The sequence below is a fragment of the Gobio gobio genome (assembly GCF_949357685.1).
Source record: "Gobio gobio genome assembly, chromosome: 9".
Lineage (NCBI taxonomy): Eukaryota > Metazoa > Chordata > Actinopteri > Cypriniformes > Gobionidae > Gobio > Gobio gobio.
In genome coordinates this window covers 43,227,299-43,254,695 of record NC_137115.1, presented here as the reverse complement: position 1 = coordinate 43,254,695, position 27,397 = coordinate 43,227,299, and the positions used below count along the sequence as shown (strand labels likewise).

Here is a 27,397-nt window from a genome sequence, read left to right as displayed (position 1 = left end):
GCAGGAACGGTTTCCTCCCTTTCCTCCACCCAGAGAATCTGGCACGCCGCCCATGCAAACGCTCGAGAGATCATGGGTTGTGAACGAGTGAACGCTGGCAGTTTCTCAGTGTTTGGATGTACAAATGAAAACAGAAGTCTTTTTTCAGTTCCTTCTGATCTGTGATCAGTGATTTCTTATGTGTAGCTAATTATTTATTATTCGTGCACACACTGCGGCTTCTTTCTCTCTCGACAGACAGAACGGTGTTTTCTATCTTGTGAGTCAGTGTTTTTGTACGTCCTCGTCGAGTCTATCGGTTCTAAAATGTGCATACAGTCGTTTCTGCTCAACATAGAGAGCCACATCTTTAGAGATAAACCTCACACACGCCGAAGCTCGGGCTGACCGGTCGGCCTTCAACATCCCCGACCCCCAGTACTGCATCTGGCCCACAGCGGAGGCGCCTTACGCGGCGCGAGATAAAGCAGAAGGGGGGTAAGCATGAGGGTATCCGGCTAGGCTAGCCAGCTATTCCCACAATAAACTGGATTACATTCGATTACTGCTGTTGTGTCTTTGTTTGCGCTGTGTACTCAATGCGCGTCACTGACGCTTTTCATATGATAGGAACATGTCTAAAAATAATGCTATTATCAACACTTACTCGTAACTCGTTCGTCTCGACAGCTGTAATGGTACTTTGCATGTGTTACAAAGTTGGTAATAATGATGAAGACGGACTCGGTGTGACTGGGACTCGTGTTTATTCAGAACTCTCAGATACAAACACAATAAACTCGCGCTGACTGACAGCGCTCTCACAACTCAGTAACGTTAATTACTATAAATAACTGTTAGTAATCGCTCCGTCTCCGTGATGTCCGGTTCGCGAACGAATCATTCTTTTGAACCGGTTCTTTTTAGTGAACCGAATCAGTTCACCAAATCGGACTGAATCGTTCTAAACGGTTCGCGTCTCCAGTCAGCGCTGATCCATAATTTACTAAAGTTACTAACTTTCTGACATGAGTGACAGTCCCTCCGACTAGAAATAAACTAATAACCTGAAGTATTTGCTGTAACAACAACAGCACTGAACTGAGACTGACAGAACTGATGTGAAGTGAACTCAGGTCCATCCGTCTCTCTGGCCGCAGCTCGTGCCTGCTCGTGCCTCGTAGACCTCGTTAAACCACGCCCCCTCCGCTCATTTAAAATGCAAAGATGTCAGCCAATCACAACAGTGGGCGTTTTTACTGAAGTCTCACAGCAGACACGCCTCTTGAAGCAGGGCATTCAGCCAGAGGACAAACATCAGTATTGAAAAAATGCCTTTTATTTCTAAATTATGACATTTTATGATGTAAAAATCATACTAACAATATAAGTACACCTCAGGAAACATTATAAAATAATAGAAAAATGCCATGCCATGGGACCTTTAAAAAACAAAACATTGTTTTGGTTGTGCTCGTGACTATGCGGTTGAATATGATACTTCAGTGATTCAGCATTAAGCTTTGTATCAGTAAAAACATGGTAGTATATTCAAATTATGGTACTTTCGCCCCTCGTGTCCCCCTGAGACGAGAGAATTATGGATTTTATTTCTGGAAAAAATCCTCCGATGACGATAGTTCCGCATGGTTTCAACCCGCCCACAGGGGTGGGTCCTCACTCACAGAAAGTAAATGCGCTCGGCTCGGCCTCGGGCATTCATAACGGAGCGGTGCAGAGGAAAGTGAGTGTTTCAACTTTTCAATGAATTCCTATGAAAGTTTAGCTTCCATAGGCGTGATCTGATAACACGCCAGACTGGACACGCGCTGTGAATGACTGTAGCGCTTACCTCAGCTCAGCTCTTCTCGTGATGAATGAAATCTGACTCCTGCTGCATCTGTGCCGTGACTTTCGTTTGTTCGGCTCACTCACACTTTATTGAAAAGACACGTTCAGTTTTTAATTGTAGTGACTATTCTCTAACTGAACGAAATGATTGTATGAATATCAAAACGACGGTGGGGTGGAGCCGCGCTGGGCAAGAGATGTAACCAGTAGCCGTGGCTTTGGGAGTGGCCTCGTTGGGCAGCGAAGCAAGTGCATTCTGGGAGTTGTTGTCTTTCATCCACATGAGATAAAAATGCATTTTCTGTCTTTTCTCAGTCTAGAAGGCACCAAATTCAAAAATAATTTCACATTTATACTGCATAAATGACCCAGTTTAAATACACATTCATCTTCCCAGCGCTGAAGTACCCCTTTAACAATAGGTAATGTTTTACAATGAGCTCTGCTACATATGGAAATTTATCTGTTCAATAAAATACCTTACTCACCTGAGTTCTCGCCATCTCCTTAAAGCCAAGCCAGTATTGATTGTCATTCTATTACAAGCTTTGTTGCATTCTCTTTTTGCCAGCAGACTCTCCTCTATTCTGCCTTTTTTTAACGGTGATGGAGGTTCCAGTTTATGCTCCATATCAACCTTTTGCGCTCATTGTAAGCCACTCCCGATGTGCACTTTCCCGTGAAAACCACCCGACAGGTCTAAAGAATAACATTTATTAGCTATAGGCTCACCATAGTTAATCAGGGTAAGACACACACACACACACACACACACACTCCATATACTATCATTAGCCTATTGGTTTTTACAATTTAATACGATTGTTAAAATGATGACTTATTAAAACACATTTCAAAAAAATAAAACAATAAACATTAGAACATATAATCAGTAAAACTGTATTTAACACGTTTTCGGGGTGTTTTTAAACAGGAATCCAAAAAACAGTCTTGTCAGCCTACTTTAGAATCCTCTAAGAGTCTTAAAATGTTTTTAAAGTACTTACTTGCCTGATTTTCCATGCATTTAACTAAAAAATGTCATCCACTTACTTAAATTCCCATTTCAAGTTTGGGTTTATTAGTCATTCCAGTCAAACACAAGCAGACAGTGAAACATAATACCATTACTTCAGCTCCTCAGGGAAATTATAGAGACACTGAGGTAGACACAAACAGAATACATGCAACACATATACAAATTTTATTCAGCATGCATTGCAGAATTAAGAGTAGGTACAGTCTTCTCAATTTTGGGCATAATTTTGCAATTGTGCCTTAGATAAATCCCTAATGGCAGTACTGAGTGGGCTGTGTATAAATTCTGTTTCAGACTAACGCAATGTGTAGCCCAACAAACATAATTGCTACATCTAAACAAATGGAGAATCCTGTGAAGTCGTGTTGAAATGCGCCACATATTGAATGTCAGTGGATCTCGAGCAATGGTTTTGCAATGCCAGACCCCTGTGGACATCATCAAACTCTGTGGTAAATGGAGACCAGTGTTGGGTGTAAATAATTAATCTAATTACTGTAATTTGATTACTTTTCCCTTGAAAAAGTAAAGGGAGGGATTACAATAAAATTTTTTACAGTGATGTAATTGCATTATAGACTATAGACCAAATATATATAAAACAAGAGTGGATTTAACATTTAATGTATGTTTTTAATGTAACCATCTTTCTTTGGTCAGTTCAAGAATGATTTATGCAGTTAAAATGTTGTTTATTTGAAAGAATTAAAAGAGCAGTTTTATCTCTGTCCTTGTATTGTTAAACTGGTCAAGGTTGATATGGGATTTAGAAGGTTAGACTTTATTTTAAGGTGACGTTGTACTGACTCAAATAAGTACTGAGTAATATTAATTAACTACATGTACTTACAGTTAGGGTTTGGTTTGGGTTTAGTTACTTGTAATTGCATAATTTACTGTAGGTACATGTAGTAATGCGTAACTACGTCACCTTAAAATAAATAGTTACCGAAAGCAATTAGTAATAAGTAATCCGATACTTTTTAGAGAGAGTAATCTAATTACACTGTTGAAAATGTAATTAGTAGCTAGTAATTAATAACTTCTGGTAACTTACCCAACACTGATGGAGACCAGCGACAGCAGCCTTCAAGCCCTAATCAGTTTGTTCAGCTGCTCCCATGACAAATGTATTAAGCTCAACTCCAGATTTGACTTCAGACGATACAACCGAAAACTTCTTGGTAAAGGCTTTTACAGAAGAGCAAAAATGTTCCACTCCACAGTAGACTGACGCTCACAAGGCCGGCAAAGAAACAGCTTGCTTCTTCCCAAAATGACCACCCAGCCAACAAAAAGATATTCTAAGAACGTTTTGCTAACGTTCCCATTACGTTATAAAAATGTTATTTCTATATTAAATGTTATGTTTTGTGAATGTTCCCTGTTAGTTGGGCACATACTACGTTGACTGTTGATGTCTGAAACTCTAGTCCTGCCATTTGGGTGGCCAGCATGTGGCCTTTGGGACCACATAGTACACGAGGGGCTGGTGTCCTAATCCTTCTGATGTTTATGGCTTTGCACAGCCAGCCGGGTGGCCAGTCGGCATCCACTTAAATAGCTTTATTAAATCATTTATCTGGGTTTAAGAAGTGTTCTGGGTGTCTTCTTGATGAAGAAAGCTGAAGCACTTTGAAGACTGTCCTTCAGTAGTTCCTGCACTCTTTAACCTCTGAACCTTCTAAACAAACATTCACATGTTTTCTAAAGTAGAATTGCATATGTCCAAATATATCGTTCCCAACATCACCTCTTAAAAAGTCTCCATCTTTTGTCAGTGGCCATTTTGTGCACAGATCCTGCTATTTTTAGGAACTCGTTGCAGCTAGAGTCAGTTAAGATTGAGTTAAGACACATTTTTGAACAAGCTGAGGAGCTGTAGTTAGTTGAGGATGTAGTTACATTGGCAATCCACCCACATCAGACCACCTAGAATGGCATGGAACATCTGAGTCAGACTCCATGGCACATTTTGTTGGCGGTCACACCATTAAAAATGTCTGCAAACTCTCCGTCTGAATCCGAAATCGCCCCCTAAACCCTCAATCACTATTCCTTAGTCCACTAATACAGTTCACAAGGTGTGAATGAAAACATTGAAAACATTGAGTCGTTATTGCAGTGCAATGTGGGATAGAATGAGTACACTCGATAGCGTCCATCCACTATGGTTTCGGACACCACTTGGCTGTCCCCTCAAATAATGCCCTATGGGTATAGGGGGCGATTTTGGATTCAACCTGTCTTGTAAGGGCTGTATCACCATTTTCAAAGCCCTACTATCAGTGTGGCCGTTTTTTTCCAAACAAACATAGTCCCACAAGGCCGTAGTCTCTATAACTTTGTCTTTGGTTCAAATGTGCAGGACGTTGCCTCCATAAACTGAACCATTCATATGGTGATATGTCCTCTCGCAATAACTAATGCTCAACAGCAATAATAATAGTAGTACAAAATGGAATGAAATACTGTACATTGACTTGCCATCTTATGAAAATGCAACAATTAGTGGTCAATTGATGGGGTTTTTAATGGGTAAGGCCACTATCTAAAGAGCAGAATGGTTTATATAATTCTAATAGTGGGGCCTAAACATCACTAAGAGTAAAATGTATTATTTTATTATCACACAACAAAATCACTAAAACCTAACTAATAACTAAAAGTAACCATTTCATGCATGAATTATGATAACCTCATTCAGGATTTCCTGTGTTTTTATTTATTATAGGGCATGAAAAAAATTTTTTACACATATTTTTCTGAGATTTTCAGATTGAGTGGACAGTATGCGTTTATGGTTTTAACCGAAGAGATACTGTATTTAAACATAATACAGTAATACAGCAAAATTGTGTGTATTTAACCGAACCAATGAATAAAATTATATAAAATCATGTGAAAACTATAAAATATATACAAAATATATCAATGCGAAATACTGCAAACGCAACTGAACTTCATACAAGTTGAACTTCGCGTATCTTTGATATCAGAACATGAGGATGTGATTCCATCAAAGATCTCTGCAACCTGTCAAGGTACAACTGTGGAAACCCAACTCAGATGCTCCCTCCAGTGTTCCAGAGTATGTCATTTTACCACTATTAGCTGATAATTCTGATTATGTTCAAGATGGACACATTTCTACCATAGCTCTCCTCTGGGAAAAGCGATCGGGTGTTTTCAATCTCATCTGAAATGGGGGTCAAGCATCACAAGTAATATGAATAGGCTAACATTTTGATGTAAGGAGTAAAGTAACACATCACAAGTCACATACATTACGTTATCACATAACTTTTTTATGTTTTTGTCTTAAAAAAAAAAAAAAATACTACAAATTAAGTATTTTCAAAAACAAAATTCAATACAAAATGTAACTGTGATGTGACTCATTTTGCTTGATGCTACAACATTTTTTACCTGCAAGAGTCTTGAAGGAATGGATACATATTCCGGAACAATTTGGCATTTCTGATCTGGTTTGGAGGGGGAAAAATCGGCATACAACGGCTTGCCACTTGGTGGCCATGTATAGGACAGGGGTGTCCAAACTCAGAGTTTAGCTCCAGCTTTCCTCAACACACCTGCTGGAAGTTTCTAGTTACTAGTATACCTAGTAAGACCTTGATTTGCTGGTTCAGCTGTGTTTCATTGGGGTTGGAGCTCAACTCTGCGGGACAGTGGCCCTCCAGGAGCAGGATTGGAGACCCCTGGTATAGGATGATGCACTGTAGAGGTTGATGTGCAACTATACCATCAAAACCATTTCCAAGAAAATGCTTTTTGAATAGTCCACTGTAGTGATCTCTATAAAAGCGTTCAAATAAAAACAGAAAACATAAAGATAAAAACTAATTGAAATTAATAATAACAAATATAATAGTAGGTATCTCAATGATACAAAAATACCCCTGCCTCTGTTAATTGGCCAAATATCTGCTGATCTAGTTACTGGCTATCTATCACACTGAAAGCTGTTATTTTATCACTGTATCTTTAAATCTAACAACCAAGACCAACACTTTAAAACACTTTGTGTCAATAACATTCAGCACTACAGGCTTTATATGGACTACCTGTCAGGATGCCCCCACATTAAATCACCGACAGTCCCCGGAATGTTCAAATGACGTCACGGTTTGCTGGCAGTCACGTGCCCCGGTGGCAGGTTTTGATAAGCGCTTGCGCGAGTCTCGAGCTGAGCGCATCTCTGAAAGCAAATAGAGAAGATGATGAGGCACAGCCCTCCCAGAGGGAATGTTTATACGTGATGGAGGAATAATTCATCTGTCTGATGAAAATGAATGGAAATACACAAGTCCCTTCTTCTGTTCTGTGAAACATTATCAGAATAACGGCGCGTGCTTCAATGAGCGTGTCCTCTGAATCGTCGTCCTACTGAAACAGTGAGTGTGCTATGCTCATATCTATTTAATGCTTACGGACATTTGTTTCTTTTAGAAATGTAAAGCGTAAACGGGTGATAAAAATATACATGTAAGGAATTTTAACTCAATATGTTTTATAAACATATAAGATACCGGCGATGGAGTGGCAGCTGTCATCATGCGTCGATGATTGTGCGCTTGTTTTGATCCTGATCGTGTATTTACACACCATGTGATCATAGTCTTCACTTAACACCATTTTTCGGTAAAGCTAGAAATATGTGTCTATTAATAATTCAGGATTTTAGCGTCTGATTTAAATACAATGGCCCTTATGATTTACGAGTTATTGTAAGACTGACCCAGCCCAGCTGTCTGGATGCAGTACACTCTAAAACATGATGGGTTGTTTCAACCCAAATGTGGGTCAAATATGATGAGTTAAAACAACACAGCATGTTTTAGAGTGCATCATCTTCATATTTATTTATTACACCATGTTCTCATGTTTGTTTATTAGTGTATCTTAACATGCAATGTTCTATCATTAGGCTACTTACACCTAAAATGGATCTAAAATGGAAAAGATGATAAGCACTGGTGTAATGTATTGATTTGCAGGGACATAACTACCATAGTCTTTGAAGGAAATGTGTGCTACATATATATAGTCATTGTTAAATTAGTACATTTTGTCCCCCCCAACCCTAAACATGTAGTCTGGGTCTGGGTATAGGTGCGCAACAAAGTGCCAGGCTCAAATACAGATTATCAGAGTTAAAAAGAAAGACAGAGATTAATGTATTTTGTCTGATGTGATCATGTAATGCTGTAGTTGAGCAAACCACGACAAATTAGCAATGGTATTTCAGAGAGGTTAAGGAAGATTGCTCAAAGCATCCATCATACTGTGGTGATTTAGCTTTGATCCTGGATTTAGAGTCGGTTGTGATTTATGTCTGAATTCAGATAAATTTGCAGGATTCATGGGCTTGTCCTAATGTTAAAGTGTGATATTTGCCCGTATATCCTTTGCATTTCACCATCACTCACTCAGCTGTAATAATATATTTTGTAATTAAGTTTAACAGTCGGTGCTTGACCAACTTCAGCAATGTATTTTTGCAATGCATGCTTTATTTTTAGTTGGGTGTTCTTTTAAAAAACATCATGATATACAGTAAATGTCTGTTGAGACACTTTGACTAATAAAATTCTTGTTTGTTTTTATTTTCTCTTGCACAGGCAGAAGTTGTTTCGAAACTTCAGCTGTTTGACAGAATTTGTCCAGTTTGTCTCTTTAAACCCAAAAGTTATAATAGATTGAGTTGGAGAATAAATACTGCCTGTTCTACCTCAGTAAAGTCTCCCTGACAAAACATTTCCACATAGAAATAGCTTTGCCTGCCTCCTCCTATCCAAAGTATGCAGATGTCTGCTTGTTTCCCGGCATGGTGCAAAGGAATCAAATGTCCGCCCCGTGTCTTAAGCAGGACCAGATGCTCAGCCAAATGTGCTGCAATAGTTCCCCCTTCTTGTGTTTTCCTCCAGGCCTCCCTGCTGTCCCTGAGCTGTGCAGTATCAGGAGCCTGTTGGTCCATGGAGCCCTTACTCAGGGCCACAGCCCATAGCTCCAGCACAGCTGGATAAGATCATGCTCATTTTTATGGGCAGGCTGTTAAATTGGCTTATCCTGTGGCTTCTACACGCCACAGGTTGGTGAAAGAAGGGCAAGCCTTATCGTGTCAACAGCTGTAAGAATGCAGCAGCACTAGATAAAATTATTAGAAAATGGTGTTTTGTTATGCTGTGGGTGTTTTGTTTGGGACAAGACGTTTTCCCTGTTATAATGAGTCATGCAAAGCTACTCAAGAGGTTTTAATGCAAAGCAGAGATGTCAAAGTCGTTTTAGTTCAAGGCCCAGATTGGGCAAAACATCAGTTTGAGAACACAGTTTGAGATATTTTATTTTTAATATCATTTATTATTATAATATTATGTAATTCTATTCTTAATTTATGTATTTTTTTATACTTATTATTCATACACAACACGTGTTTATGAAGTTCTTTATATGCTGCGTAAATTCTTTTAGATTTTTTCCTCCTGAATTTTATGTAATGTAATAATGGACCAGTACTTTGTGTGCATATCCTAGATCACATCATGGATCCACTCACAGCTTTTTGCAACTCTCAGATTTACATCCATTTTATGAAGCTGTTTTCCTATTCTGAGGCGTCATTCAGTTGCGTTGTGCTCTCTTTGCTGCGTATACTGGAACTGTCCATTCATTTACACTGGAAAAGGGAACCATCGATTTCTTACTCCACTTCTTTGGAATGATGAGTATGAAGTTGTTAAAGGAGTTCCTTATTTCTGGTAAGGCTCAGACATGCAGTGTAATTTTCTCCATGAATTTCCGCTGCGTAGGACCCATGCGGATTTCTCTGATGTAACAGCCATTTCCAACGCACTTCCGTGCCTTTTTGAGTCTCTATTTTTACGTTACCATGGTGTTTCTCAATACGGGAGTGACTTCCTACGAGTTGTCTGAAAAGTGTTGAGTCAGTGCAAGAGTGTCTTTAATTGCATCACATAACTATGAAATGTGCCTCAGGGCTTTCCAGTGCCTGACTATAATATTATAACTGTATAATTCTCTGCAATTTTATCCGTATTTGCCTAGAATTTAGCTCTAACCTGTCAAGTTAAGCTTTCTTTTCTTTTCCTCCTCAGCAGTTGTTATTTAACCGTTGATGTGTGATTTTGATGTCCTCATTACTGCATCATTATCTCTATCAAAAGAGTAAGCTTTCTGCTCATCTCTGACTCGTTTTTTATTAGTTTTATGTACGTATTTTCTCTCCCCCTTACATTTGAAGGCAAATGATAAATATTCTCTGGCTTTTCTTCATGGTTGCCATGGTGAGGATTAAAATTTCTCTCTACTGATGGTGGAGAGGGCACAGCCAGCCTCTGTGGATGGCGTGGTTGTTGGACCGAGAGATTATGTCTAAATATAATCCTAAATCTCTCACGTAACATGTGACACATCTGCTACATTTTCTCCTCACCCTGTCTGGTGGATGTTATGTGATATCTTTCTAGAACAACGTGGGTACGATTAGATCTTATGTTGGATTGTTTATGCAGGCAGTTTGATGGTTTTATGTTTGCCTTGTGTGATATTGTTGAGCAGAATATGTGAAAACGGCTACAGTAGAGACATCTGGAACACAGTGTGCATCAGCGTCTTTGTCATTGCTGGGCAAGGGACAGAGAGAGTGTTGTAGAGACCCCTCCTTCAAAGCCAAAAGGTTTATACGGATGAGAAGGATTAGAGTTTTAAGGCCTGTATTGATTCTCAGAATCTAACCGGGATCATGAAATCTGCCGATGACTTGTCAGTTGTCACCATTTCCAAAATGTTTGATTAGAAACAGCAACTTCCCGTTTTACACCATCAGCGTCACCGGTTCCTCATACTGTAAGACAAACTTCTACACTTCAACACTTCATCACGGCAAAAGAACTAGTCAGTAGGTCAGTTTCGATTCCTAAGCTCTTAAGCCGTGTCCCGTGACTCTGTTGGCCATTACTGTAAATCACAGAGAAGCCAATGGCTAGAAAGACCTTTTAGTTGGTGTCTGCCTACTATAATGAATGGTTTTGGTACAGTGTAGGACTTGTTCAGGGAAAAATACTACTGTTGTTTACTAATTCCAAAGTAAGAATACTCTTTAGTAGGTAAAAATCACTTTAAAAGCTTACTTAAAGTTAGGTTTTAATGTTGTTTATATGTCTATGTGGTGTTAATATGCTTTAAGACAAACCATGTGCAAATTCACAAGTCAACACCATGCTGAGTATTTATGCTTAAAACTGTAGTGAAAAAAAGACAGTCTCACAAACGTTGAAATCGCTGTGTTTCTTGCGTCACAAACTACCTTATATCACGTCAATGTGCGGGCAGGCTTTAGCATAATCATCATTACTATGCTGCGAAGTAGGGAAGTCTTACGAGAAGCCAGGTTATCCCGGTATATTTTTTCTGTTGATGTGATTGTGTACTTTTAGCAATATACCGTGAATTATGTATATGTATATTACGATGTTATGATGAACTATATGCCTTTTCCCACAGACGTTCTAAGTTGTTCAAAGCGTTTCTAAGGATAAATTGATTTTCAGAAGGCAGCTGTGTGACTCTGAGATGGCAAACAGGAACATGGTTTGTGTAACATTAGCAACACATTATTAGCTGTTTGATAACGTAGTCAAAGTGTTTCTGCAAAATTAAACCGGAAACCGAGGGTAACTCAGATATCACGCAATTGACAGGCGACTCCCTCACACATCCTGGTCCCTTGGTTAAAATAGCAATTTTCTCATGATTTACAAATAGTTTGAAACATTTGGGATATTATAAGTACTCAGCTGAACAAAATATATAACACTGGCCTTGTGGTTTTTGGATATTTTATAGAATTGTTTTTTACATATTGCACCTTTAAAAGGTTGGGGATAACTGTTTATTTAGCTTATTTATCAGTGATTTGAAGGGACTAATGCTGCCTTCACGTGCTATCGGAATTATCGTAAATACGAGTTTCCTAGGTAAAAATTGCACATGAATGCCCTCTGATGTCGTGTTTACCACTGGGAAGTTCGGAAATAATTTTGATACTCCAATTCCCGAGATGGACGTGCCATAAACTTTAAACATAGAACTACTGCTGTGGCAGGTGTGGTTTTATTAGTTTTTTCCCCCCAAAACAGCTAGGTCATCTTGTCTTGACATTAATGTAGTGCATATGTACGAGTAATCATTTGAAGCGGATTGTATGTTTGGTACACAGCGAAAATAGCCTGCATTTGACTGAGATTTCAGAATCGGCAGAAAGCGGACAATCTGGAATGTTTATATGGTTGTCAGTGCATGGGAGACTACATATGATGTTGGTTTTAATAACATTTTCCCAAAAAATTGGCAAGAATAACCTGGTGTCCACCATGATTCCTGTTCATTCCGACAACAAAGCACTTGAATGCAACAAGCTCGTAATCACGACTTCTTAAGTGGGAAGTAGGGCATTTCCGATAGCACGTGATGTCAGCATAAATTACCTGTACAGAAACATAAAGTTAACCCACAGCCTACCAGCGGGTGCCCTGCTATTTTTGGTACGACGAAGCCACATGAGCATCAGTCACTCGTAATGACTCCGAGCGAGTATATGTGCCAACATGAGTGTTGTAAAAGCCCCAGGCCTCTTCTGGAAGAGAGGGGAATCTCTAATTAAGATATCAGTGGTTTTAGTGTTAGTGAGGTTTGTAGTGACAAACTTCACATTGATGCAAGCAAAAGGAATTCCCTCAATTGTCTGAGCTGTTTTTGAAGTTCTTTTCTTCTTCCTTCCTGTGCATTTATTCTGCAGGCACAAACTCTGACTCATGATTCAAAAGCATAATAGGACATATTCTTTTATCCCCAGCAGGAACGGGTAATTGCTTCCGTATGCCTAGTTTATATTTCTCACAAAGATTGTTACATGAGGTTGTGCTCTGCATCTGTAGATGTGTAATAGTCACATCCTTTTCTAAACACATAAGGGACTAAATGTAAAAATGGGATTTCCTAGGAGTGTTTTATAACTTGCACTCTGCTGCATGTGCTGATTTTTCTTTAAATTCCCTCCCGGTTTGAAGAAGGATGTTTTCATTTGTAAGGATGCTTGAATCGGAGCACCTGGCATTATTAAGCAACAGTATTATAGACTACAGCATGTCATGATTCCCTCACCCTATTCACGTCGCTCTGTTTTCCCCAGCACATATAGTCCTCGTTCTATGGGGATGATCGAAAATGGAGGAGAAAAGCCTTCGCGTAGCAGACTACTTTGTTGTGGCAGGACTCACCGAGTCCTCTAAGCCCCTTGATGAAGATGTCCACCCTGAAGATGGCGGTCACCGGAGCTCAGCACAGCTCAAGGCGCCCATCACTGATGTGGCGGTGGTGATTCGCTCCCTAGGAGAGGAGGTACCTCGAGGGTTTACCTGTGTTGAATGCACCCCCTCTGGACTCTGTGCCGAACTGAATGGAGGAAGTCTCATGGGGCCGCAGATCTTCCTCTGCTACAGGAGAGGCAGAGACAAACCACCGCTCACAGACCTGGGGTAAGGCGTCTAAGCTTCAGATGTGTTTGTACCAAAACCTAGTAAGCTGCCTACGTAAGGGTCATTCACACCAATAATTATAGCTGTAAAGATAACTATAATGATAACTATATTAATGCCGCACCAAAGCACAATAACATTGTGTATTGTGTATAACAGTGCGCTGGAATTCTTTTCAATGCTAGAAAGTATCACAAAAAAGCTCACTCTAATGAAAAATTTTATATTTTATTTTATATAATTTTGATCAACTGTAAGTCATGTCTCTCATGCTACTTGTGAGATGCCTGTTAGCAGAGCTGCTGCCCCTGTAGGGCGTTCGAGACAGTAGGCCAGCTCAGTTGGTTTTAGAAACTGTTGTGCTTTCACTTTTGTTCACTATCACTAGACATTCACTAACTTTTCTGTCCTTTCTTCAATTATTCTTAGTGTCCTCTATGAGTGGAAGGAGAAATTGAAGCCGGACTGTCAAATAATACAGACCACACCCTCTGGCCGCCCCGCCAATATCAGTAGCTCCTCCTCCCAAAGGATCTACATCACATATCGGCGTGCCTCTGAAAATCACTCTCACTCCACGCTGGCTGTCACAGACATCTGTGTCATTATTCCTGGCAAGGGAGAGACACCACCACATGCTTTCTGTAAGGTTGACAAGAACCTCAACAGCAGTATGGTGAGCACTGAGTGCAACAGTCGCACTACACCACTGAAAGGACCAGTTTAGATTGGTCTAAACTGGTCTATTCTGCGGAAGCCATCACCATGGCATATATATATATATATATATATATATATATATATATATATAATATATGTGTGTGTGTATGGAAGCCCATTTCCGCCACATACGAAAAAAATCATGCTCTAGTAAGTCATAATTATGAGATGAAAAGTCGAAATTATGATGAAATTTCGATTTAAAATCTCATAGTTTTGACTTTCTAGTCCTAATTTTGATTTAGTGTCATAATTTCGATTTAGTATAATTTTGACATCATTTTGACATTAATCTCATAATTTTGATTTTTAAATAATAATTTTGACCCTATGTAATAATTTCAGTTTCGTATGTCATAATTTTGACTGTTTAATCTCATCATTTAGATTTTTTTTGGTCATCATTTTGATTTTTCATTTCATAATTATGACTTGCTATTCCATTATTTCAATTTAGTATGTCATAATTTCACTTTTTAAAATCATATTTTGACTTTTGGTCTCACAGTTATGACTTAGTATGTCATAATTGTGACTTTTTATGTCATAATTTTGATTTCCCCCTATGTGGCGGAAATGGACTTCCATATGGATGTATGCACCTAAAGTTCATCTTTAAAATCATTTAAAACAGTTTCTGTTAAATACAATCTTACACAAATCTGAAAATGTATAAAAGTATAGTAATTTCTTCCGATACATTATAATGTTGTGATGCCTAAATTCACTTGTACATTCAATTTAATGTAATCATTTAAACAATTCAGTCATTTCAAACAATTGATTTTAGTTTTGTATTTTTAAGTTTGATCCTATAATATCATGGGAGTCGGAAGCCAAAAAAAATTGGGTGGGTCCAAAATGTTTTACTGGAGTAGATGCCATTTACATTGAGTGCAAATAGCTCGCCTTGTTTACTATAAACGCCTGGTTTTGACAGATAAAATTACGGAAGACACCAAATTACTTACAGTGGTAATAGTTTAGGGGTAAGGCACATGGTAGAAAGTTTTGACCCAAATAGATCTGAGGTTTGAATCCGCCTTTTGCCGAACTCACTCTACTCCCTTTTCTCATTACATATCAGATCGGAAAGGCATTTATTTTCAATAAAAATGAAGAAAATATTCGGAAAGTGGAAATAAAGCATCTAACGTGTGTTTAATAATAAAGTGTTTATCGGTTAGGGGTATGTGAACAGACATGCCATGAATTAGAGACGGTAAAAATGAGTGGGTCCAATATCATTGGTCTTATAAAGTGGGTGGGTCTTGTCCCACCCTCATTTAATGGTTCCGACGCCCATGTATAATATTATTTCCTAACATAGTCATAACAATACAATTATTATTGGCTTGTCAGTATTGGCCAGAATGTTAACCATGGTGCATCCCTGTTCAAAACTTGTTTGTCGGGTAGTTATCTAGAAAATAATGAGAAATAACATCAGACCACAAGAAGCAGACCTATATATACCTGTGTATAATTTGAAATCAACTTAAATCTATTTTTCCTGCTTCTACAGTGGGGATCCTCTGTGTACATGTGCTACAAAAAATCTTTGGCCAAAACCAACACGCTTGCGTTCACAGCAGGTACTGTATCTCAGTCTTGAGTTGTTTTTCACAGTTTTGTGTTTTGTTGTGCATTTTGCAATGAACAGCAGGAGGGGCAGGATGCGTTTATAGCGAAGCCCATCAGAGCAGTGAGATACGATTGCGGATGAATGAAACCTGATACTCCCAAGTAGCAAGAGCAACATGATGCCATTGTTAGGCTTAGTACTCACAGTATACAGCGGCAAACAGATCTAAGCTTTAACTGCTGCCTGTGATTAGCTTGTCATATGGAAGTTTGGGTCAAGCAATTAATTACAGGGCAAACCTATAATAATTGTTGTCTTTAACAGAGCTCTACAACCTAATTGAGGGTTTGTTTGGTATGTTTAGGTCTTTTGTCCAGATACCCAGAAGAGGACTATGATTCCTTTCCTTTGCCTGAATCCGTGCCCCTATTTTGCCTACCGATGGGAGTGTCCATTGAGTGCTGGCCCTCTCACACCAAATATTCTCTTCCTGTCTTTTCAACATTCGTTCTCACAGGCGCCTCTGGAGAAAAGGTACAGGCGCAAAAATCCACGCATGAGCACGCACAAATACACACAAACATTGTGGTTTTCTGCAGGTTTTCTTCTCACTGCAGCACCATCATCATTCTTTGGGAAAATCAGTGGAAGGTGAATTGTCTTGTCTGGTTTAGCAATGTGCAAAGAATTTCAAGCAGCTAGAAACCGTCGCAGGCGGAATATCAAAAGCGGCCGTGAATAATGGGCCTCGGAAAAGAATTGAAAATAAGATGAACATGTGTAATTGGCCTGTTTAATAATGCATTGCTAAAGTGCTGTTTGGGTCAGCTCAATTATGTCAAACACATCAGTACACTCAGCTCACTCTCCTCACAGCTGAACAAGTCTCAGGGCTATTTGTGCTGCAGTATTGTATAATTTATTCATTTAGGTGAGCGGCTTCAAAGAGAGAGAGCTGAGATATTTCGGATCTAAAACTGCAAAAATAAATCACTTTTTCGCTGGGTAGATCTGTGCAAAGCCGAGTTTTGAGATTCCTTTCAAGTAGGATAACAGTTGCCATTGTGCTCTTTAGAATCAAGACATCTTTTTTTGTTCTATAAAATGTAAACCAACCCAATTCCTAGAAGGTGTTCATGTCTCATGAAGGTGTATGTCTCGTGCTCTCAGGTTTATGGTGCCGCCATTCAGTTCTATGAGCCCTACCCAGAAGAAAATTTGACCGACAAGCAGCGATCTCAGCTAGGTCTGCAGGCAAACGGGCTCAGGCCCGATGGATCCATGACTGTCCACACCAACAAAAGCATCTGCCTTCTCTCTCACTGGCCCTTTTTTGATGCTTTCCGCAACTTCCTGACCTTCCTCTACAGATACTCCATCTCAGGTCCACACACGCTGCCCATTGAGAAGTGAGTTCTGAGGACAATTTAGAAGGTTGCCAGGCTAGAGCTGAAATTGAAATGTCCAAAAAACATTTTGCGGCCACTAAAAAGTAATTTGTTTTACATCTCCTGGTTTTTCTTTCAGGCATATTTCCCATTTCATGCACAAGGTTCCTTTTCCTTCCTCTCAAAGGCCACGTATCCTGGTGCAGGTGAGTTTTGTGCACATCGTGTCTTTGTTTGAACACTGTCCTTCTTGAATGTATCAAAACAAATGACATTATGTGGTCAAATAGCTGCCAACCCTGGCCCTCATCTCACTGTGACCGCTTGTTTGTGTGCTTGTTTTTCACAGCTGTCTCCACATGATAGCCTGATGCTGAGCCAGCCTGTTTCGTCTCCGCTCCCTCTGAGGTAAGTCGGACACAAGATACACTGAACATGTCAGATGAATGCTGATCAAAGCATGAAGTGTGGAAATGATACTTCAGCAGGACCTGGTTAAGTGTGAGAACTTTGTAGCATGATTAATGTGAGTTGAGACTCCTAATGCAATATTTTGAGATTGCCTGTATCAGGTAATTTCCTAATCTCATTGCAGATGATAATATCACACATTGCAGAAACCTGAGTGAAGTTGAATACTTCCAAAAAATGTATCTGTGATAATTTCGAACAACTTAACTTGACAGATAACGAACGATTAATGTAAGTTAAAACGTGTTTATCTAAACCACTGTGGCAGGTTCACGTGTCTAAATTTGGTTCTAAACTAGTCAAGTTAGAAGGCTTTTGCATTTTCCATGGATTGTTGAAATAATGTAACATTTTGTTGTATTTTTTTGGTTCGGTTTGGTTTTTGCTTTTGTTTTGTTTTGCACCTACATTACATTTGTTTATGCAGTTAGTAAATGCTTTTATTGAAAGCAACTTTTTTTGTTTTGTCTTGATGTGTTTGGTTTTGTTTTGATAGTGTTTTGTTTTGTATTTACATCACATTTATGTTTATACATTTAGCGAACGCTTTTATCAAAAGCAACGTACAAAATAGAAACAAAACAAATTCATCAAAGATCCAACAATATTCATAATATACAATGCCAGATTTAACTGAAAAGTAGATTAGGAAGCAGCTAAAGTGTTGTTTTTTGTTTTGTTTTGATGTATTTTGTTTGGTTTGGTTTTGATGTATTTTGTTTGGTTTGGTTTGGTTTTGATGTATTTTGTTTGGATTTAATGTGTTTGGTTTTGATGTGTTTGGTTTTGTTTAGATGTATTATGTTTGGTTTTGATGTATTGTGTTTGGTTTTTGATGTATTGTGTTTGGTTTTGATGTGTTTGGTTTTGTTTTAATGCGTTTTGTTTTGTTTGTGTTGTTTACTTGCCCTTTGTTTTTGCACACAGTGGCGGAAGGCTCTCTACACTGCTGTTGAACCTCGGCCCGAAGAATGCAGTGACTTTGCTGGTGTTAGCTGTGACTGAACACAAGATCCTGGTGCACTCCTTACGTCCGGCTGTTCTTACCAGCGTTACAGAGGCCCTGGTATCGGTGAGTGGAACACTATTGATTTTCACTCATGCCTTTACCAGTCCTGTATGATTTTGTCTTGTCATAACTTGTTTTACGTGTCCTACAGATGATTTTTCCCTTCCACTGGCCATGTCCGTACATTCCTCTCTGCCCGCTGGCCCTGGCAGATGTGCTCAGTGCTCCGTGCCCTTTTATCGTAGGGGTGGATTCGCGGTACTTTGACCTCTATGAGCCACCGACGGACATAAGCTGTGTGGATCTGGACACCAACACTATAACTCAGTGAGTGACCTTTTGACCGCGACATAGTTTGTGAGTTCCTGTAAGATCCTCTCCTGACCTTTGACCAATGGTGTTAAGCTAAAGTCATCTTTTACCACATAAATTCACAGAATAAATATTTTCAAGTGAAATTCTGAGTAATAATGATCTTTATCATGATGCAGATGGTTAAAAGATCAGGATAGAGATATATGAGCAGTGAGGAATGTAATAAAGATAGGACCCTCAGTAATACCATGTGTTGAACACATGCTCCTATGTTGTTTGTCTGTCAGTATGCAGCTAAAAGTTTGCAGATGTTGTAAATGATACATTTAAAACATTAAGCAGCCCTCAGTTCTGTTGTTCACGTGGAACGCTTGGACCCCTTTGCTTTTTACCCTCTGAAATGATAAACTTATGTGGCCTATTTCAGAAAAGAAGAGCGCAGATCCCTGACCTGGAAGATCCTGCCAAGAAAAGCCTGTAAACATCTGATCAACACCCTCAGCAATCTCCACCAGCAATTGGATGAGGGTTAGTGAGGGCGGGTCACTGTGGTGTCAAAAGAGAAATGAGTTCACTTATTTTCTGTCTCTTTCAAGGCAATATTAGTTCACTTGACTGCACGGGAAATGCCATTCTAAGTGGTCTTCTACTGTCCTTTTTGGTCTCTGACAGTATCATTTTTGTTACCTAACAATGTTTTATGAATGCTTGACGGAGTCAGAGCAAAATGCAGTCATCCTTGAGATGTGATGAGATTTAGAGATGGGGCAATTGGCTGAATAGAGGCAGAGCAAAGCACAGACAAGTCTTTTTTCAAGTGCTGGGATATTATGAGCTGATTGATGCTTTAGTCTCTTTGAACCAATCTTTGGACCCAATTATTCAGTGTGTTTTTGGTTCTCCAAAATGTCCCGTATGGAATGTACCATCTTTTAGAACTAGGAAAAACACTGAGATTATTTAGAGGGAAACTGATAAAAATGATGTATTACTCTGTGCTAAGTGACTGTGATCCCATATGTTTTATGGAGAACATTATGTGTCCATTGATATGGATGTTTAATAACAGACAGAGCCTATGATCTTTTCGCTGACCTTTTCGAAGTGACGTGAGAGGAGCTTATATAATGTGCCTATATCTCAAATTGATCCTATGATATCTTCATTATTGAGATATGCTACATATATAGGACATTGCAAATTAAATGTATATCAGTACATTTCTCTTTGTGTTTTAAAGTTGGCTTGTATAAACTACCATTCAAAAGTTTGGGGTCGGTAAGATTTTTAAATGTTTTGAAAGAAGTCTCTTATGCTCACCCAGGCTAAATTTATTTGATCAAAAATACAGTCAAATTGGGAAATATTGTTACAACATAAAATAACTCCATTTTAATGTTTAAAATTCAGCCATGCTTAATTTTCAGCATAATTCCTCCAGTTTTCAGTCACATAATCCTTCAGAAATTATTCTAATGTGCTGACTTGAAAATGAACCGTGATACATTTTTTCAGGATTCTTTTATGTATAGAAAGTGTACAGCATTTATGTGAAATAGAAATGTTTTGTAATTTAATAAATGTCTTTGCTGTCACTATTAATCATTTTAATGCAATAGTATTACTTCTATCTTTTTGAATGGTAGTGTGACTTAAGCATCAATTTTCCACAGGTTATCAGCTGAGCCGTGAGGAAGGACAGATGGAGGCCTTCATGACCGAGCGGGAACCTGGCAGTGGTGGGAAAAGTCTGGAAACCTTGGAGCTGGAGATCCAGGAGGCTTTTCTTCGCTTCATGGCGGCAATCTTGAAGGGCTACCGCTCGTACCTGTTGCCCATCACACAAGCTCCATCTGAGAAAGCAACTGACGCCAGTTCACTCTTTGATCTGCAAGGTGAGCAGCTTAGATGGACGTGATGCTTGAATAATCTTTCTCCTGTCCCGGTATTATCAGGACAGCTATAGTTGTTTGTGAACGTCAAGGACAGCTGTAATAGAGTTGCGTCATCTGTGTCGAAACGGAAAAACAATGCATTTCAAATTCTAGTGTTTTGTTTTGACCACATGCAGAGTGTCCACTGTGGTACATTAGTCGAATGCTGAAGCTCAGCAGCTGCTCAGAATACTCAAATCTGGCCCTGCGCTTGTGGAGTCTGGCTTAAATCAGGCTTGAAATTATTGTGGCGATTTTGATAAAGCCCCATTGGAAATTAGACATGCCTGACAGGTCCAACAAACTGCAGTGATTAATAGAATGTCTGAGAACACATCTGCAGCCTCTTATGTAAGCACTGAGCTAGAGTCTGTTGCATCTTTCACACTGTGTACACTCTGCCCTGGCTTTCTCATTGACGTCATTCTAGCAACTAACACGTAATTTGCGACATGTCCTCCTAAATTTGACTGATTAAATGTTTAATCGCAACTGACAACTGTGGCAGTGAATTAAAGGAATCAAATAATGAATGCGATCACCTTTTCTCATTGTAACGGCACCTTTTAGACTCTTTGCTTGATGTCTATGACTTTGAATATGGCTTTTTTCTTTTCTTTTTTCAGGCTTTTTGAAGAGTCGTGATCGATCCCATCAAAAGTTTTACTCCCTCATGACCAAGACTCAGATGTTCATTCGTTTCATCGAAGAGTGCTCTTTTGTCAGCGATAAGGATGCAAGCCTCGCTTTCTTTGATGACTGCGTTGACAAGGTATGAAACCTTTTTCTATATACCTGCTAAGAAATGCATCTCCAGACTTTATCCAGATTATAGGCTCTTCTAGATTCAACATTAACTGCAATGTAACAAAAAAAAGTTTTAAAGTAAGTGTTCGTGCTGCCTTAATTTTAGGTTTAGTCAACGCCAATATCCTTGTCATTTAGTACAACTTCTTGACTAAACTTAAAATTTTAAGGCAGCACAAACACTTTGTTTTAAAGCTGAAATTTTTTTTTTTTACAGTGTGTCAGCTTTTACAAGGCTCTCAAAAAGTTACCATTTTAAACTACACTCCAGGCTCTTAGCAAACAGCTTGTGAAAAATGCAAAGAGTTCAAGGGAGTGCATACAGCGTGATTTGTGAGAACACTAATGGGGAAATGTTGTCATTACTAGCTGCGGTGTTATGATCCCTTGGGCTTGCTTATGTCAGGTTATTAATTTTCTGTGGGTATTGTTCTCTTGTTAGTTATTTTCTCCTTTCTGGCTTTTCATCCTTTCCTATTATTTTAAATTTTCTCACAACTTTCTTTTCTCTTTCCTCTTTAAACTCTTGTCTTTACTTGCTTGCTTGGAAAGTTGTTCGGCACAGAGAAAGGAGGGAAGGTGAGTTGCTGAATTCTTTTAACTTCTAATATGTGTATAGCAGAACTGAAAATGGTCGCCAGAATAATTTACCTTGGTTACAAAAATGACCTTTACATTCCAGGCTGCTTGGAACAGTCTTTTATTTGATTTGATTATTTTCTTTATTTTTTATTTTGTTGACCTCAGTTGACAGACCTGTTTTGTTATGTGGTCTCACCATGGTCGTGGTGATATAGTAGTATGAATCTTGGGTTTGAAGATGTGTGCTGTCTGCCTTTATTATTTAACAACATTGCTGTTTAGATCAGAGTCTCTGCAGAACCACTGAGATTCTGCATGCATAATTAATTTTTCTGTGCCATGCACCATTTTGCATCTTCTTTTGTTCGCAACTGTTGTCCCCATTCTCGGTATGATTCAGACTGCACATGGATCTGAAGTTATATCTTCAGTGAAGTGCTTCAAGTTGTCTCCTTTTAAAAGAGCTGACAAATATATTCTTGGATGATATTTGGGTACCTTTGTAGTACATTTATATCTGTCTCGACAAGAGCCCACAATTTATTCTTGCCATCTCTCACCTGTCCTCCCCACAAGGCTTTAGTGTTTAGTGTGCCTGTAGAGATGAATGTGCAGCTCTCTGCCTACACTTTCAATTATGCTGCCATCAGTGAAAGTCACACTTATCCTGCTCTGGCCTGTCCTTCCCTTTCGAAAGAACCTTGGAGGACAGTTTTTAGCAGTGTGGTGGTAATGAAAATGACAGCTTGAGTTGATTTAAACTGGCATGGGTTTGTGGGTTATGCTCACAGAGAACATTTTTAAGGAACTGGAGCAGTAAAGGACAAACCATGTACCGCTGTAGCCTGAAAGCAACTTGGTTATAGTGTGACACCTCAGTGATCCAGAACTCATCTTAAAGGTCATCCTAATGTAGTAATACATAACCATTTTGTTACCCGGTTTCTGACCATCTGAGTGAAATTTTTGATTCTGGTGATGACTATGATTGGCTGACAGCCATGACGCACGTGTGGAAGTGTTTTTAAAACAGAGGCCGTTAAAGGCACAGAGTGTATGTTTGAATGTATTCTGCAGCACAGTGTGTAATTACACAGCTCTCTGGTGTACTTGATTTTAATTGAATAATCGCAGTGTTCTGCTGTGGATTATTTTTTATATTATTATTAAAACTATTTTTAAACTGTAAATTTCACTCTTGTCGCTGGCACCGAATCACCTACAATGCAAGATTCATGCCGATGCACTCTGTGCTCTCTTTCCTCTCACCATCTCTTTCCATCTGTGTGTGCTAATGCTAAAATGATAATGTATGCTGATGACACTGTGGTGTATATTCATGGTCAAACTGTTAAAGATGTTGCCCGACAGTTAACTGAGGAAATGAAAAAGATTTCCAGTTGGCTGAAAAACTCTCACTTAACGTTGAATGTTGATAAAACGGTTTCTATGTTCTTTACAAATCAACGTAAGTTTTCGTCATGCAACACTGAATCAAAAATTATAATTGAAAGTCAAGAAATGTCAAGGGTTGACCAAATTAAATATTTAGGAGTTACTCTTGACCCAAAATTACATTTTAAAAAACATATTAAAAAGATAACTAATACATTGAAAATGAACATTGCACAGTTTAGATATATTAGGAACTCTTTGACCATAGATGCATCTAATTTATATCTAAATGCTTTTATATTCTCGCACTTTCGTTACTGCATGACGAGTTGGTCACAGGCCTGTAAAACAACATTGAGGCCTCTGGAATCATTGTACAAAAGCTCTCTTAAGGTTCTTGATAAGAAATCTCGGTTATTTCATCATTGTCATATTCTCAAAAAACGTAGCTTATTAAGTTTTGAAAATATAATCATATATTCACATCTCTGTCTTTTGTTTAAGATAATAAATGGTACTGCAGCTCCTCCCTTAAAAAAGTTTATCTTACTGAGCTCAGAAAATCAATTTCGAGCCACTCGGTCGGCTGTTCGGGGCGAGTGTAGGATTCCACTATGTAAAACAGCACTTGGTAGCTCAGCTTTTTCAAGCGTAGCCGTCAGACAGTGGAATAAGTTGCCAACAGAGTTAATCATATGTGTGAATTTTTACATTTTTTCACATCGGGTCAAAAAATGGCTTCTTTCACAACAAACATGATGTTTAGTAGTTGATGTGTAGGTGAGAGTGTATTTGTAAATGTATGTTGTAGAGTGAATGTAGGGTTTGATTATTTTAATGTTGTCCTGGGATAAATGTTTTACTAACTTGATTTGTTTACATCAGCCTGTCCAGGGACTGCAGGTGTAAATTAGCACAAGTGCTACAACCTGGTAAAATGCATCTCTCCTTTTTAAGGTTTAATGTATATTTTACACTGTCCCTGTTTAAATAAATAAATAAATGAAAATGAAATGAAAAAAACATAATAAAATAACTTGAATCAACTTTTTATGTTTATACTTAGTAATCCACATAATAATCAGGATCTGACCTACATTGTCCTAAAGTTTGTTTATTTTGTTTACATATCATTGACAGATGAAAAAAAAATATTACCAAAAATTTTGTTTTATATCAATATGTATTCCATCTTATATTTATTTACTTATTGTAAATTTGATTATATGAAAATGACAAATTAGGCTATTAATAAAACGGTTAATATAGCATTTATAACACCTGCTTAAACTTACAACTTGCTGAAAGCGGGGAAAAAAACTAGGGTTTCAGACTTTATTTTGTACCCTATTCACGGAAAGTGGCTTTGGGCATCCTGGTGCATTACAAAGCACTTTCATTGATGCCACAGTCATCGATGCAGTTTTTCTCTGGTAAAAAGAGGCACTGATTGATCTAAAACCTTCTCGGGGAAACTCATTTGGCAAGCCCGGGAAGAGCTCGATTCTGTCCTGTTGCCCTTATTGTCTGTCTGATAACTTTGTAACAATATGATCCAAACCCCCCTTTGCTGAGGATGCTTTACAGAGGCTTAAACTGATTTCCCCTCTATCAATAGATATAAAGTCATGTTTTATTTGATAGCGGCTTCCAGTGTAGTACAGTGGCATGGGCTTTATGATGCATTTATAGTCCATTTACAGGGCTTGTAGACAGACTTTGTCTGAAGGCTAAATGCACAGTGGCTCCTCCAAGCCTTGGCTAGCCTATAAATTGCACTGGAACGGTTTCACGCCCCTCGAGCAATACAACATTAAGCATTAAGTCCAGGTCAGTGCACTTGTAGTGCATCTGTGGCAGATGGGGAGGATTGGATGGAGTCTAGGAGGATCAAAGCTTCTTGGTGCAGATGTGAGATCAGTCAGACAGAGCGACGTGGGAGATTATCAGGCTCATTTACACTAAAACTTGTGCTCCATCTGATCTGAGGTCAGATGATCTGCGCTTAAAGTCTCTTGGCTAACTGCATCATGTCCAGACAGTGGAAAATCCCTTGGCCTGGTTGTATGTGTGTCTTGTTCCAGATTCAGTTCTCAATTCTGACCAAAATATAGCTCTGGATTGACATGTGATGAGTCTGTTTAAAAACATAGTAATATGGAGTAAGTTAGCGTGTGATTGCAGATGCCATAAATATTCTCTCCAGTTCCTCTTTCTACTTAATATATCCCACTTTTTATTCAATGACCTCAGTGAGCACTATTAGCAAACATGTAGCCTCTTAACTAAAACACGATATTTTCTCAACCATGGGTCATTTGCTTATACTATGTGTTTTTGTGGAAGTCCAGTCCATGTCTGATGAAGTGTGTTTTACTCTAGGTGGACAGCGATAAGCCAGAGGACACAAGGCTTATTGAACTTGACAAATCCCACCGCAGCGAGCACACGGTCTACATCACCCCCCCTGAGCTTCCTGCACTTCCAGAAGGAGAGGAGCCACCTACGGTTTATAGGTACAACAGGCGCTTCTGCCATTCTGGCTCACAAACTCCCATCAACACGTTACACTATGCATATAAACAATACACCACACCACAGATGGCATTGTCGCACTAGTGTAATCCCCTTCAAAACCTCTCCCGGGATGCAGTATGTAGAATACACCTCTCTAAGAATCCTGTGTCTACAGAAACTCTGACTACAGCAATAATACACACTCCTCAGAGAGCATGTTATTATATTATATTATATTATATTAAATTAAATTATTTTATTTGAAATGTATTAATTAGATTTTGTGTACTATTCTTCACTGTTTATTTGTTACACACATTTATGCTTAATTATATTCTATTTTCACTTAAACCTCACCTAGCAATGTTTTAAAATCTGCAATCCTATCTTAACTTGTATCTTCTCTGAAGCTGCAGAAACATTATGCAGCACTAATTGCAGGCAAAACTGTTGATGTCTTACAGCTACAGTGGGTTCCCTGCACTGAACCCGCAACTCTGTGAGCTTCAGGATGGTCCCAGAGTCCCCAAAGCAACATCAGCCGTGAGACACATCAGTCCCATCAGCCCAGCTGCCATTTTCAGGCGCTCCCTACAGGTTGGTATTTCAAACGCTAATCTCATCCCAATCACACCCCATGATCCCACTTGTCAAGTCTCTCCCCCTTCTCTCTAATGCCTGTCCTCGCTGTGATCCTCCCTCTGTAGGAGATCAAATCAGCCCAGAGGATGGCTAAGACATACTCCTCCATCCCGCAGATGTGGTCCAAGTGTCTTCTCAGGCATTGTCACGGTCTGTGGTTCATCTGCTTGCCCGCATATGTCAGTGCCTGTCACTCTAAGGTCCGGGTGCTTCATACTGCGTACGACGTGCTGAGAAATATGCAGGACAAAAAGTTGCAGCCCCCTGATGAGGTAGAGTCGCCTAACAGTCTCCATTGATTGGTTTTGGTCATTTGTGAGAACAGTTTGGACTGAATCTAGACAGTGGAAATTTCCGCCTGTGTTGTGGTTTTGTAAGTAATGGTTTGTTTCTGCTTCAATGGAGGTGTGTTACCGGGTCCTGATGCAGCTGTGTGGGCAGTATGGACAGCCTGTTCTGGCTGTCCGGGTTCTTTTTGAGATGAAGAAAGCCGGAGTGCAGCCTAATGCCATAACCTATGGATACTACAACAGGGTGAGTGCAGTTTTCGTTTGTGCGTCATGGAGATACATTGCAATCTAAATAA

At 39.1% G+C, this 27,397-nt stretch overlaps 1 protein-coding gene across 2 annotated transcripts in view; it reads left to right on the top strand.

Moving 5' to 3' along the window:
- The first annotated feature begins 7,045 nt into the window (after positions 1–7,045).
- dennd4a (DENN/MADD domain containing 4A) overlaps positions 7,046–27,397 on the top strand; it is a 37,917-nt gene continuing 17,565 nt past the window's right edge. The window contains exons 1-18 of one of the 2 annotated variants that reach the window (XM_079825752.1): positions 7,046–7,284; positions 13,101–13,446; positions 13,876–14,122; positions 15,692–15,761; positions 16,116–16,285; positions 16,922–17,160; positions 17,279–17,345; positions 17,489–17,547; positions 18,538–18,682; positions 18,771–18,946; positions 19,362–19,462; positions 20,608–20,829; positions 21,495–21,640; positions 22,228–22,254; positions 26,035–26,168; positions 26,634–26,766; positions 26,877–27,083; positions 27,217–27,345. In XM_079825752.1, coding sequence (XP_079681878.1) covers positions 13,136–13,446; positions 13,876–14,122; positions 15,692–15,761; positions 16,116–16,285; positions 16,922–17,160; positions 17,279–17,345; positions 17,489–17,547; positions 18,538–18,682; positions 18,771–18,946; positions 19,362–19,462; positions 20,608–20,829; positions 21,495–21,640; positions 22,228–22,254; positions 26,035–26,168; positions 26,634–26,766; positions 26,877–27,083; positions 27,217–27,345 — 2,583 coding nt within the window. In that variant the 5' untranslated portion in view covers positions 7,046–7,284; positions 13,101–13,135. The remainder of the gene's footprint in view (positions 7,285–13,100; positions 13,447–13,875; positions 14,123–15,691; positions 15,762–16,115; positions 16,286–16,921; positions 17,161–17,278; positions 17,346–17,488; positions 17,548–18,537; positions 18,683–18,770; positions 18,947–19,361; positions 19,463–20,607; positions 20,830–21,494; positions 21,641–22,227; positions 22,255–26,034; positions 26,169–26,633; positions 26,767–26,876; positions 27,084–27,216; positions 27,346–27,397) is intronic. The other variant, XM_079825753.1, reaches the window with a different exon arrangement.